Source organism: Lipophrys pholis, assembly GCF_963383615.2.
Source record: "Lipophrys pholis genome assembly, chromosome: 2".
NCBI classification, from domain to species: domain Eukaryota; kingdom Metazoa; phylum Chordata; class Actinopteri; order Blenniiformes; family Blenniidae; genus Lipophrys; species Lipophrys pholis.
The window spans coordinates 30,560,616-30,573,516 of record NC_137636.1 but is presented as its reverse complement, the minus strand read 5'-3'; the positions used below and the strand labels follow the sequence as shown (position 1 = coordinate 30,573,516).

The following is a 12,901-nucleotide window of genomic DNA, read 5'->3' as shown; positions in this document are numbered from 1 at the left end:
TGAGGATTGTGTGTCAGTCACACAGTGGCTGGTGACAAACTTTCCCACAAAGGAACAGATTCTATGAGCTATAAAAAAAAAAAGAACTGGTCCTGGATCTTTTTCTCTTTTTTTTTTAAGAGCTGATGCAGAAAACTTTAGCCAATTAACATTGTTTATCAGGTATCAAAATTTTACCTGCAAAAACATCAGGAAGGGACTCGAATAATGGTACATTTCTAATAAATCAATATTTATTGTTCACAATGTCTTGATTGACAGACATATTTTTACAAAAGACAACGGAGATACATATAAAGTTCAAAGACATCATATGATAAAAGGGACGGTTACATTTCTATTGATTAACTTACATTAAAAAGGTAAAAATTTCTCATAGTGTGACTAAATATCAGTTTCATTTCTAGGAAAAATCTCCATGGGGATTTGTTTTGTGTCTGATGGCAACAATCTAATCAAGATGCTGTGGAATTCTTCACATACGAGCTGAACCATGTGTTCTGAAACGAGCTCATCCTGCATGACTGCCGTCCATTTGTCCCGGTCTCCTCCCACATTTGTCTAAAGTCCACTGAGCGCTCTGCAGCCATGCCCTACTTCACATTCATACGCCATACACTATATTGTCACCCGGGACGTCCACAGTCCTTCACCATCAACCAGCTGGAGGTTAAGGACGTCCACTCAGTACCCTTCATGTATAAAAAGATGCAGAGAAGAAATAAAATACGGAACATTTCTGCACTTTGAGCTGACAGATCATTTGAACCCAAAGGAATTATTAGAAATACTTGTTTAACAAAACGACAGTAAAAAAAAAACAACCCGGTGTTTTTCTTGTATTGTTTGACGTATTGTAGTGGCAGAGTGAGCAGAGCACTTCCTGCTGGTTCAGGTTTGGCTTGTTGAACAGGACGAGTGCTGCTCCGCCTGCTTCCTCCTCACGACGACGCGATCGTTCACCACGTCCCTCAGCCGTCTGTGCCAGGCCGACTGATCAACCAGACGGATCCTCTTGGCTGAGGGTCCGTCCTCACCCTCCTCTTCCTCACCCTCCTCTTCCTCACCCTCCTCGTCCTCACGCTGCGTGTCTGCCGGCGGTGCGGAGCCCGGACTGCTGGGAGGCTCCCACCTTCCGACCATGTTGTTGATCTCACACAGGATCTACAGGAGAGGACAGCTCATAAAATTATTTCCAATATTTCAAATCAATCGGTTATGAATTGTCGTGATTGTCAATATGGCTGCTGCAAACGTACAACTCGGGGGCTGCGGCTGATGGTGAAGGAGATTGCAGGTTTGCGGAGAGACTGAAACTCTGTGTTCAAACGTGAAATGAAGATGGAGTGATGTCCGGGCAGACGCTGCTTACAAGTGGAGGCTGTCTTCTCTCGGGGGAATGGAGACAGAGGAGGAGTGTCTCCCTGGACAAGAGTGGGACAGAATGTGTTAGAGAAATCTAAAATGATTCAACATCGTCCCCTTTGTGTCTTTTACACCCCCGCCCGTCTTCTCTCAGTTCTTACTTTAAAGACTTCGGCAAACTGCTGAGCAAAAGAGTGCAGATTGTCCGTGTAGACGTCGTTGTAGAAATGGATGAGGTCGCGCCTCTCCTGCCGATGAGTGTCTGGGTAATGTGTTGACGGTGTGTCGGGGGTCAGGACAGCGCTGCTTTGGTTTTCTGGAATCAACAATAAATTCAATCATTGGGGCCTCTGGATGTACTAATGCAATGACCGCCTTGGTTCGTTTCAGCCCCTTCGACCACTCACTCTGCATACACAGGGGCAGTTTGGGGTTCAGTGTCTTGCTCAAGGACACTTTGGCATGTAGGCAGGCAGAGATGGGAATGGAACCCGCAACCTTGCGATCGGGAGACGACCGCTCTACCAAACCGAGCCATGCCGCCCCATCAGAGCTGATGTCACTGAAAATGCGGCTGGTCTCTGATAGCGGTGTGATCCACTCCCCATCTCCACCTGTCCTTTTTGCTCAAGAGTTCATGGGCACCACCATTTACTTTTCTTGTGTGTGATTGTGTGGCATCGATCAGCCATTACATTATGTCCACTGTTCTGTTTTGGCTGCTAAAACATGGCCGACCCATCAAGACATGGACTTGCACACTGAGGCTGGAGCCTTGGCTGCCTTTGACACTGGTTTTATTTCCTTGGTCCACTTTGAGAGATGCTGACCGTTATAAAAGACACCTGACCAAGATATGCAGCCATCATGATCTGCTCCTTGTCAAACTGGCGCCCCATCTTTTGTTTGTCCATTGCTTTCTGCTTATAAGTAGGTTATAATATTATGGGCCATCAGGTAACATATTACTGCTGAAGCTGCCTGTTGAGAGCGACACACACACACACACACACACACACACACACACACACACACACACACACACACACACACACACACACACACACACATCTGGAATAATATTCATAATTAAACATTTTAATGCTATTTTGTTGCAGAGGAGGATGTACTGGAATATGAATGCATATTAAGAAAAAATTTAAAACTCTGAAGCCGCCTGGTTTACAACTCTTACTGCATTACATTGTTGATTTACTGTCTGTGGAGGAAATGCAGTTTGGTTTTGTTAAGCTTTGTCATTATATTTTCCTTTGTGGGATAAATGAGGTTAATAAATATCTTAATTTACTTTCTGTTGGGAATTTGAAAAAAAAAAAAAAAAAAAAAAAAGCTTATTCAACTCTTGACACAACTCTCCTTTAAAAAGAGATCTCAGTAGAATAAATGTGAAATTAACCTGCAAGCGTGTGTATTTTATCACAAGATGTTTCTTACGGTTAGCAGTGGTAAAATCGTCCATGACTCCTCCAGGGATCAGCGCGTCTTTGTAAACCTGAAACCATCAAAAAAAACAAACACGAATACCAAACCAGTCTGGACTGATTGTTGATGAGGGATCACTTAAGTTGTTATAAACTTACACTTGTGTGTGTGCGCTGCAGCGAGTTGTAGCACATCATTATTCTTTTGAAAGGAATTTCCTTCAGGGTGACCTGTAAAGCAACGACAGACAAGCTGTGTGATTGAATAAACATCCAGCGCTACAGGTGCAGATTACTTTGAAAAACTGATCACGTGTCTGAGCTGATAAGCTTAATTTGAATGTTGTGTGGTTTATTTGGAAGGAAATGAACCCAAATCAGTTGTGAGACTTGATTTTTCACGCTGCGGAAGGTTCGTTTGTGTCGGTGGTGCCGAGAAGAAGCCGAACTGCCTGACATCATCCACCACTGCATCTCAGACATGACATGTCAGTGGCTTTCGTGAAAAAAGAAGAAGTCCTCCAGGATTTCAATGAATTCATTCAGGGGGGAAGATATTGATTAGGAGACGGGCTTAAGCCCCCATTTAAAAAAAAAATCCTGCTTGACATTAAAGGTGGAGCTCGGTCTTGATGGATGCTGCTTCTCATTGCTCTGGATAGAGTCCATATAGAGCGTCTGTCCAACTCCACATTCATCCACTCCCTCGCTTTTGTATCTATATTTTTATATACACTCTTCTGTTTTGCCCAATAATCTTTGAATTGGATTGTTGATTAATAGGATTTTTCCCCCTATAAAATCCTGAGGATTGAGTATTTTTTAGCACTCACAGTGTGACAGCCTAGGTCAGTGGTCTGTACTCAGTTAGTACTAGAGAGTACCGTACTAGAGCCACATGCTTTGTGATGGCTCTCTGAAGCTCCCAGAAAACTATATGTAAATACCACGTTTTTAATCTGTATTTCATTTTATTTACACACAAATGACTGTTATCTCTGGGCTTAAAAAAAAGTAAAATAGCTAAAATTGTTTAAAATTTCTCAAAACTATAATGGTTGAATATGCTTGAACTGGTAAAGCGGCTAAAACTGCTGAAATAAAAGAAAATGAAGGAGTTAAAAAAAAAACAGTAAAAATATCCGAGACGACCTGAAGGGATGAAAAAGCAAGAAAGATTGTAGACATTGTGATAAATGGTGAAAAAGAAAAAAAAATTCCTGAATGTTTGAAAGAGTCAAAACAGCTGATCAGCGAGAAGCTGAAATGTGTGAGGCTGCCAAGAAATGAATGAATAAAATGGTAAAAATAACTAATGATGGCTTAAAATGAATAGACAACAGCTAAAGTGGCTATTAAAAGTCACTGAATCTACTAAAAGAAAAGACAAAAAATGGAGGGAGGGATGCTGAAAAAAAAAAGGTTACAAACACAAAATAAACGGCTAAAAATGAAATCCAATGTTTACCACTTTCAATTCTAATGAGGAAAGTTCATGAATTCAGCCTGAATAAGTATTCATGCTAAATCATGAGCTGTGTTGTCGTCACTTAAAACTTTTATTTCAATTTGATTTAGAGGAAAGTGGCAAAAAAACAAAACAAACAAACAAACAAACAAACAAACAAACAAACCATCTCTTTAGGTCATAAAGCCTGCGGACCTCTGGTCTCACCACTCAGTTATCCTCCCACAGTTCAAACGCATGCATCAGGTGAGGTGACTGTGTGTGTTTGACTGTGACGGACGGATGAAGAGTCCAGGATGAACTCTGCCGTTCATCTATCACAAGCCGAGCCAGCGGGCTGAAGATAGATGTTCTCTACCATCTGCCACTGTTCTCTCTCTCTTTGTGCACGGAACTTGAAATATTGCTGTCTGGACGATGTGCTGTGTATTTCTGTCAAAGGCAGGACCAAAGTGTCTCACTCGCTCCATGAACAGACTCTGAGAAAACGTCTTTCTGGTACGATTCATCTGCTCAAGCTCAAAATTTACAGATTCTTTTTCAGATGTTGGGACTGACACAAGTTAAATTCGGTTAAACTCCCCACCCACCTTGGCGGTGACGTAGATGGCACACATGAGCAGCTGGTCCAGGTGCCGGTCTGCCATGAGAAAGGTGTAGTGGACCAGAGAGTGCTCAAAGCAGGTCCAGATCTTCAGCCGCAGCCCAGCGTCGATGTTCAGTGTGGTGCACAGCTCCCTCAGGCGCCCGGACATCAGGGCGTAAACCTAGAGAAGAGACGACATGAGCATATCAGGAGATGGCGACGAACGCCTGAGCCCCGGGGGAACGGCACTGACCCTGCGAGCAAACGGATGGATGAATTTGGTTCTGGTCCCAGCTGACTGGGAGGACTGCTGCTCTGAGCTGACACTAGGGTTTGCTCCCAGACTGCCACCTGCTGGCAAAAACAGAATTTACAAGTAAGTTCACAGTTTGCGGCTGAAGATTCTAAGACAAGTGATGCTATGACGTCTACCTGTTGGTGGAAGTTCTGGGTCGGCACTTTGATCTGTTTTCACCGGATCCTCGAGTTGAGACGGATGCATGACCTACATTTAACACAAAACACTTGGAAGATGGACGGCTTTGATAGACGGCGACTTTAATGTCATGGTTTATCACGCTCTTGATCCAATCCCAGCTGACTGTGGAAGTACTGGGCAAGTTTCCACTGCACATTTTAAATCAACTGCAGGAGAACATTAAGGTGACTCGTTTACATTGATGTAGTTCAACACAACTGAATTGAGTACACACAAGTATTCTAATAGTTGCAGTGCGTTTCATCAACCAATTTTCTTTAGAGTGACCAAATTTATTTTGGGTTCAGCAAAATAAAACTAAAAAATCTTTTGCATTCATCTCAAGTCACTTACTTATTTGTACTATTTGCAGGATCAACAGCAGCAATAGTCATTTATGAACTGTCTTGGCTTCGTTTCAATTTCTACATTGAATGTTTTGTCATTTCTACATTACAGCGTGTCTTTTATATTCTTAATGTAAATGGTACAAATTTGGTGACAGTCATGTTGTTCTCTATAATTTAAAGCAGTGCACTGGATTCACAGAAGTCGTAAAAATAAAACTGAAGGTATTCGTAGTCAAATCGAGCATTACTGATTATTATAGGACACTGATTGTGTTAAATCATTGCGATTGAAGGCCATCAGTACTCTCAAATGGTTTGCGTTGAACTCATGTTTTACAGTGTGCAGGCAATACAAAGCCATCAATTGCTCTGAAATGATTTTCAACTGTGGGAGGAAACTAAAGTACACAAGAGAAAACATCGACTTTGAAGTGGATTTGAAGTTGTTTTTCTAATGGTGGTAATTGTCTTTTTTTTCTTCTGTCTTATCCCGGATGAAAGCACTTCTTGTTTGGAGAGGACAGCTTCTGCCACACGTAGGCAGCAACAGAAACTGTTATTTTATACAGTGTTAGACAAACAGGATAAACATCAATAAGGGTTAGGCAAGAAACATTTTGTAAAAATGAAACGATAAACATTAAATAATTCAGTTCCAGCCGAGACTTGAACTTTCTAATTAGCAGCTATGTACCCAAACCACACAAACACAAGCTATTTACAAAAAATGACTGGTTTTAAAAGATAATATTAATAGACTATAATAATAATATTGATATATATGCATGATGTGAGCTACACGTTTGCTCACTATTTTGCAGGCCCATGTGATTCATATAAACATTGAAGATTATGATGATGAAACAACTTTGGGAGCAACTTTCCACATTCTCCTAGTGATGGTACTTTTAGCTTCTTTGTGTCTGGACTGTCTCTGGAGGTTTGTGAGAGTTGGTAGTGACCTGCAGGCAGGAGGGCAGCCGGCCCCCATTGTCTCTGATGTCCTCCCACAGCGGAGAGTCGCTGGTCCAGACCAAGTTCTCCAAAACCTTCTCCTCAATCTGGAGCAGGTGTCCCACCTCCGCTCGGTGGACGTCCCCCACAGCCCTGAACACCAGCATGACCACCTGAACACCAGAAAGAAAACAAACTTCAGGCTTCAAGTCGATGGGGTTACGCTCGTTTCACCCAGTGCCGGCAAACACACCTTCAGGAAGTCGTATGATGAGAGCTCGAGTATCCGGAGGAGCTCACGGAAGTCACACGGCAGACGGTTCTTGGTGGTGGCGATCTCCAGAGAGCAGGCCACCAACAAGCGCCGGATCAGATCAAACCCTAAGATGCTCTACAGCAAACACACACACATACACACACAGATCAAAATCAGAACTGTGGCAACATTTCATGGGATGTAGCTCCGGCTAAGGCCACAAGAGGGCAGTAGGCTCACTGAGACTCTGGTTCCAGGTCTCTTGCACTCCTGGTTGAGAAGTTTCTCCAGGATGGGCCAGTACCATTTGGTGGCGTCTATGCAGCACTGTGCAGCCACTTCTGTGAACAAAACCACAGAGATTATCTGTGAGTCACTCCAGGATTTATTACTGATTAAAGAAACTCGGCCTGCTTTTAAATCACATGCTGTTCAGACTATGAAAATCATCTTCATTTTGGTGAATTATGCACGGCGTTGGTGTACTTTTGTTGCTCTCGTCCCAGCAGTGTAGCAGGAACTTGTCCAGAATGTGTCTCAGTCTTGTGATCTCCTGGGCTGGATCCCTGCTGCTGGCCCTGGATCAATGTAGCCGGGTGAAGAGAACAAACATCAACTGAAGGCACCAAACAAAAAAGGGTGTTACATATCAAACTTGTAGACTTTTCGGGTTGGGACACGGGAAAGACATCAACTACAGGCTGGTTTGCCTTTCACTAAAACAACAGATGTTAACAGCAGTTAGTCGGTCTTGTTAAATGAGCCTAACGGAGCATGGCGAGCTTGTGATGTGGCGGTGTGTCCTCGCTCTGTTGTTGTCTTGTTCTACCTGGACGTGGTGGCTGCACAGCAACACAGCCTACACAGCCAGCTCTTATGTATGAGTGAGTCACGCCGTGGGACTGTGGTGCCGACCTGAACATGGCCATCAGACGCTCGCCGGGGCCAAACGTCGACTTTCCCACGTTGCCCCGAGGTGCAGTTGCCATGGTGACCTCCTCACTCGGGCAGGATGAGAATCGACCGAGCACCTTAATGCGGGAAAGGACATTAGAGGCACTGAGACACAGAATCAGCCGTAGTCACAAACCACTTGATAAAACTAGAACATGTCACATTTCAGTGCAGCTTCTTTTTTTTCTTTCTTTTTTTTAAATAACCAAGCTTCGTATTGGTCCGATAAAGAAAGTACAGGCTGCACTTACTGAAGAGGCACTGTGGCGTTTGTGTCGTGTCGCCCATCAGCCGCTGAAGAATCATTAAGGAGCAGGTATGAAAATACTTTTACGGCCTGATTTACTCTGGGAAAAAAATCTTTTCTAAAAGCTGGAAACAGAGATGACCAATAAATTCTAATAAATGATGAAGGTGCCATTTGTGTTTGACTCCAAGGGGATATAAAGTATTAGCAAAATGACTTTTTGAAGTATTATACATGCATGAAATGGTGATTGGCTTCGGATAACCTTTGAAAATGTATTAAAAAATATTTTGTGAGTTGCGTGAGAAGAAATCATGTTTTGTTTTGTTTGTTTTTTTTTTACTCTAATTATTGAGCGTTTTAAATTACACAAAATTACACAAATCATCATCATCTGTTTATCCTCCGTTGGCCATTTTGATTTTAGACATAAAGAGCTCTGCAGTGGTGGTGAAAATAGCTGTTTCAAATTAAGGTGATGTTCTTAATATGTTTAATGCATTTTATAAATCTTACATATTCCACTTTATCTAGTTTAAGGTCATGGGCGTTGTAATAACTTGTCAATAGTGTGTAATATCACGACTTATTCCACTAAATGTTGGTTTTTCTGTTAGTGAAGCACCATCCCTCAACAATTTGTTTTCTATTTTAGAATAGTGTTGACTTTATTGCATTCAAAATGGCCAGAATAATTATGCTATTGGCAGGTATGGCATTTATTGGCCATTATTCATGTGCCCTCTCGTGCATGCACAGGGAGAACATGCAAACGACTGCCCGGAGAATGAAGCAGTGCTTCGGGCCTGTGTATCTCTGAGCAACGCAACACACAGAGATTGTTCTATATATACAAAATACAGTCCATGCCTGCTCGATGATGTGATGTATTCATTTATTGACTTTGTAATTTGTTCCCAACAAGTGTTGAACTGGCTTGAATGAAAACTAATAGAATAGTCCCGGTGTGGAGAGGAACTACAGATCCTGCAGTGGCTGGGATTACAAAGCAGAAGACAGAAGGGCGACTGACTGGGCGAGGGCTGACTGCTGCTGTGTTGGAATATGTCGGATGCCAAAGAAGGCTCAAGTCTGTAAAACATAATTAAAGACAGAGCGGCCCCGGGCTGCGTCAGGAGAGAAGTGACGACAGGTGACGCAGAGAGTGTCTGCTCATTAAAAAAACTTGTGTGACATTGCTGAAGGCTCGTTGCAGAGATTTAAATACTCTTTCCTTCTTCCTCCTCTGTGTGTGTGTGTGTGTGTGTGTGTGTGTGTGTGTGTGTGTGTGTGTGTGTGTGTGTGTGTGTGTGTGTGTGTGTGTGTGTGTGTGTGTGTGTGTGTGTGTGTGTGTGTGTGTGTGTGTGTGCGTGTGTGCGTGTGTGCGTGTGTGCGTGTGTGTGTGTGTGTTTCTGCACATTGTGAACGTTTTTCTTTTTTTTTTTTTTTTTAAATTGTGTCGGAAATCTTTTGTTTATCGGCTTTAAATGTTCTTTACGTAGCAACAGTGAACAAGTCATTTTTGGGGATTATTGCTGCTGGCTGACAGACCTGGCTTCGTTCGTAAATGTTTTTATGGCTAAGATGTGAGAAAATACAACATTTCCCTTTACAACCTTTATTAACTGCAGGTCTGAAGACACCAGATGTAAAAATGTGGTTTACGTTTCCTCACATCACGTGTACATATATCAGGAAGATAGTGTCACAATAGATGTTTAAAATCATAAATGAAGAATACTGACAAAAGTTTATAATACTTACACATTTTGCAGTGGAGGATCATTTTTTATTACTCATGGTGAGATATTACAAGGGTAAGCAGATCATCAGAGGCAAAAGGCTAATTTAATTTTCCTAAGAAGCCACTGAAGCTTAACTCTGCTGCTTCCCTTTGAAGTGAATTCTGAATCCTTCAGTGACGCCCCTGTTTACTCTAATACTTTATTATGGCAACCCAACAACTTCCATCATTAAAGGTTTGTAAGAGTGACGGCACAGAGGCTGTAAGGGTATTTAGCACAACGTAACAGTGGTCTTATCCAGATATTTGTTAGCAGTTTCAAAAACATGTTAAAGCTTTTAAAGTGCTTTTAATTTTTAGAAATCTTTAGTGCGCTGTTGGCACTGTGTTCAAAGCTGGAGCTTTTTCCTCTTGAGCGTGTAGTGGGGTTCTGCAGAACTGAACATACGGTCCAGCTCGCCTGTCTGACTTTGTAATGCCCCTTTGTACCACAAGATGGTGTCTCGAGTCAGAGGAATACACAGCGGGGTTCGGTAGAACTGGAAACAAAATATATGTTCACTAAACAACCTGAGTGAAATCTAATGGAGCGTTTAACGTCTCGAAGTTCTTGCTTCAGTGTGACTCACATCCTCCAGCTGCAACAAATGATACACATCATCATCGTCATCGTCATCATGAATGATTCACAAAAGAAAATGTCCCCTCAGTGAGTTTACTCTCCTCTTCCAGAGCAGTCACACACACAAAAAAAAAAAACATGGATTTGCTCTGCAGTCACGGAAGCTTGTTATCTCGCTGTCATACTGCTCCGCTTTTATTTGTTTGTTTTCTTGAAACATCAGATATGCGATCACACCCATTTCCTGTTTCCTCTCCACCGGCCTCCACTGACAGGAGCTTCATCCAAACACGCTTTGCTCCGGCTCTGTGACACGTGCTGCACTTTCAAAGTGGATTTCCCTGCCGATTCCCTGGTGTCGGACTGACAGGTCTGTCCTACCGTCCTACAATGAGGCCATCGCCGTAAAGATTGTGTTGAAGACTTCCTGTGCACTTTCCTGTCATCGCATTGTCACAAAAGTCATAAAACAAGGTTCAAAGTCACTCACCAGCGGCAGCGGCCGTTGCGGGCTGGTTGTGGTGTACGAGCGTCTCCCAGTCCCTCGGTGAGTCCAACCAGCCTCATGCAGCTTTTACAGCTCAGCATGATTCAGTGCAGCCAACATGAGGAAGTTCAGCCCTCTGGCCTCACAACGCTGACATGTCCTGACTTGTCTTCCGGGCCTGGTTGCTACGATAAACGCCATTATAAACCCCTTTGCAGGAGGAGGAGGAGGAGGAGGAAGAGGAGGAGGAAAAGGGGGGGGGGGGGGGTGGGGGGGGGGGTCGTCAAGCTGAGAGTGGAGCAGAATGACCAGCCTTTGTTTTATCTTCTTCATTGAAGACATGGAAGTGGATTGGATTCACTTTAGAACAGTTTTCTCTTTGATTACACGAGTTACATTGGAGGAACAAAAAGGAAAAGCAGCTTAATTGTTTTGGTGACAGAAAAGAAAGTGCTTGTTCTTCTGATCGCGTCTTTAATTTCAGCGATAGTGTATTGTTGTGACTCTTGTAGCTGTACTCAGTTAGTTGACAGTGGAATGATGGGGCACGAACTAATGTTCATTTAGAATGGCAAAATAACATCACGAACTCTTGAGGGCCTAAACATACTTAACTTTTTGCGAGGAATCACACACGTGACTGGGAAAAAATGGCTGAACGGCGCCACCTGGGAAATAAAAAACAATTCAGCCCCGGGTGTTGATTCACTTTGAGCTACGAAAGTCGGCCACACATATGTAACACCCCAAGACACACAAAACAGTCTCTTACACACATCCTGAAAACTCAACAGGAAGTCTGCAATTCTGAAAAATATATAGGATTTTTACAGATTTTGGACCAAATTGAATTTTCTAGAGAGTAACTAGTCCGAGGGGGTAATTCCAAATGAGCCGAAAATTGGCGCAGTGATAGAATAGAGATTGGTGAGCAAAGCAAATCAAAATCGCACCATAGTGTCTGAGGGCGGGCCCAAAATGGACGTTTCACCACGAAACAGTAAGTGTAGTGTAAAAACAGGGAGTGAAAAAGACCTTCACATCGCTTGATCGGCGTCAAACTCAGCAAATTGCATCGGAGGCCGGCCCTCGTCACAACCACATGATTACGTTTACTCGTACGGACATTTGGGGGTGTGGCAATGGGTAATCACGCCATCAAACAGGAAGTGCAATGTAAATAGCCTGTTCAATGGTCAGACATGTCCTCAACATGTCCTCAAAGTTGACATGTTGCATCAGAGACCAGCCCTCATCACAACCACATAGCGAGCTTCAGTTGCAAATCATTTTTGATTGTTTTCAACATTGACACAATGAAAATGATGACCCCCCCCCCCCCCCCCCCCCCCCCCACCCCCAAAAGAAAAACCACAAGGCACAAGCAGTTTACTGATAGTCAGAAGAATATGTTTAATAAAAATAATTAAACCTCAATTTCCTCTATAGAACTTCATAGAAAGTAATCCAATAAATTACAAATGACTTTAAGACGTGTTTTCCTGCACTACATGAATTATTTTGACTACACAGACCACAACTTGCAAATATTACAACTGTCAAAAGGAAATAAAGAGAGATGAGAGAGAGAGAGAGAGAGAGAGAGAGAGAGAGAGAGACACACACACAAACTGACCAGGGTGACATTTAGAATCATGTTCAAGCTTCAAATAATAAATACAAAACCCACGATGCTTCGTTTTGTCATCTCAGTGATGAGAACTGGAAAAGAAACCGCCTCCCTGTACAGCAGTAGTGTGTTTGTTTGTTTTTGTCTTTCCTCTTGCATATTGGTCATTGTGTCTGAATGCAGAAGCAGCACTGCTTTTCTTTGTGCTGTACAGTAAAACCCGACAAACGAAGCGGAAGAAAGAAGCAAAAAAAAAAAAGTCCCATTATGAGTGTACTTTATTCCCTTGTGTGTGTGTGTATGCATGTATGTGTGTGT

At 42.8% G+C, this 12,901-nt stretch overlaps 1 protein-coding gene across 2 annotated transcripts; it reads right to left on the bottom strand.

Annotated features, from left to right (window-relative positions):
- Positions 1-207: 207 nt before the first annotated feature.
- LOC308128405 (retinoblastoma-like protein 2) lies at positions 208-11,249 on the bottom strand. Of its 2 annotated transcripts, none has more exons than XM_080493446.1 (14): positions 10,957-11,120; positions 7,815-7,930; positions 7,386-7,477; positions 7,140-7,240; positions 6,897-7,034; positions 6,652-6,816; positions 5,294-5,366; positions 5,115-5,215; positions 4,866-5,042; positions 2,967-3,038; positions 2,821-2,878; positions 1,527-1,681; positions 1,260-1,424; positions 208-1,164 (listed from the first exon to the last, which is right to left on the bottom strand). In XM_080493446.1, the coding sequence occupies exons 2-14, from the start codon at positions 7,886-7,888 to the stop codon at positions 892-894; spliced, it is 1,644 nt and encodes a 547-aa protein (XP_080349572.1). In that variant the 5' UTR covers positions 7,889-7,930; positions 10,957-11,120; the 3' UTR covers positions 208-891. The 2 variants fall into 2 exon arrangements, with proteins under 2 accessions (XP_080349572.1, XP_080349573.1); XM_080493447.1 differs by having other exon boundaries at positions 214-1,164; positions 5,115-5,212; positions 10,957-11,249.
- Between the last annotated feature and the right edge of the window lie 1,652 nt (positions 11,250-12,901).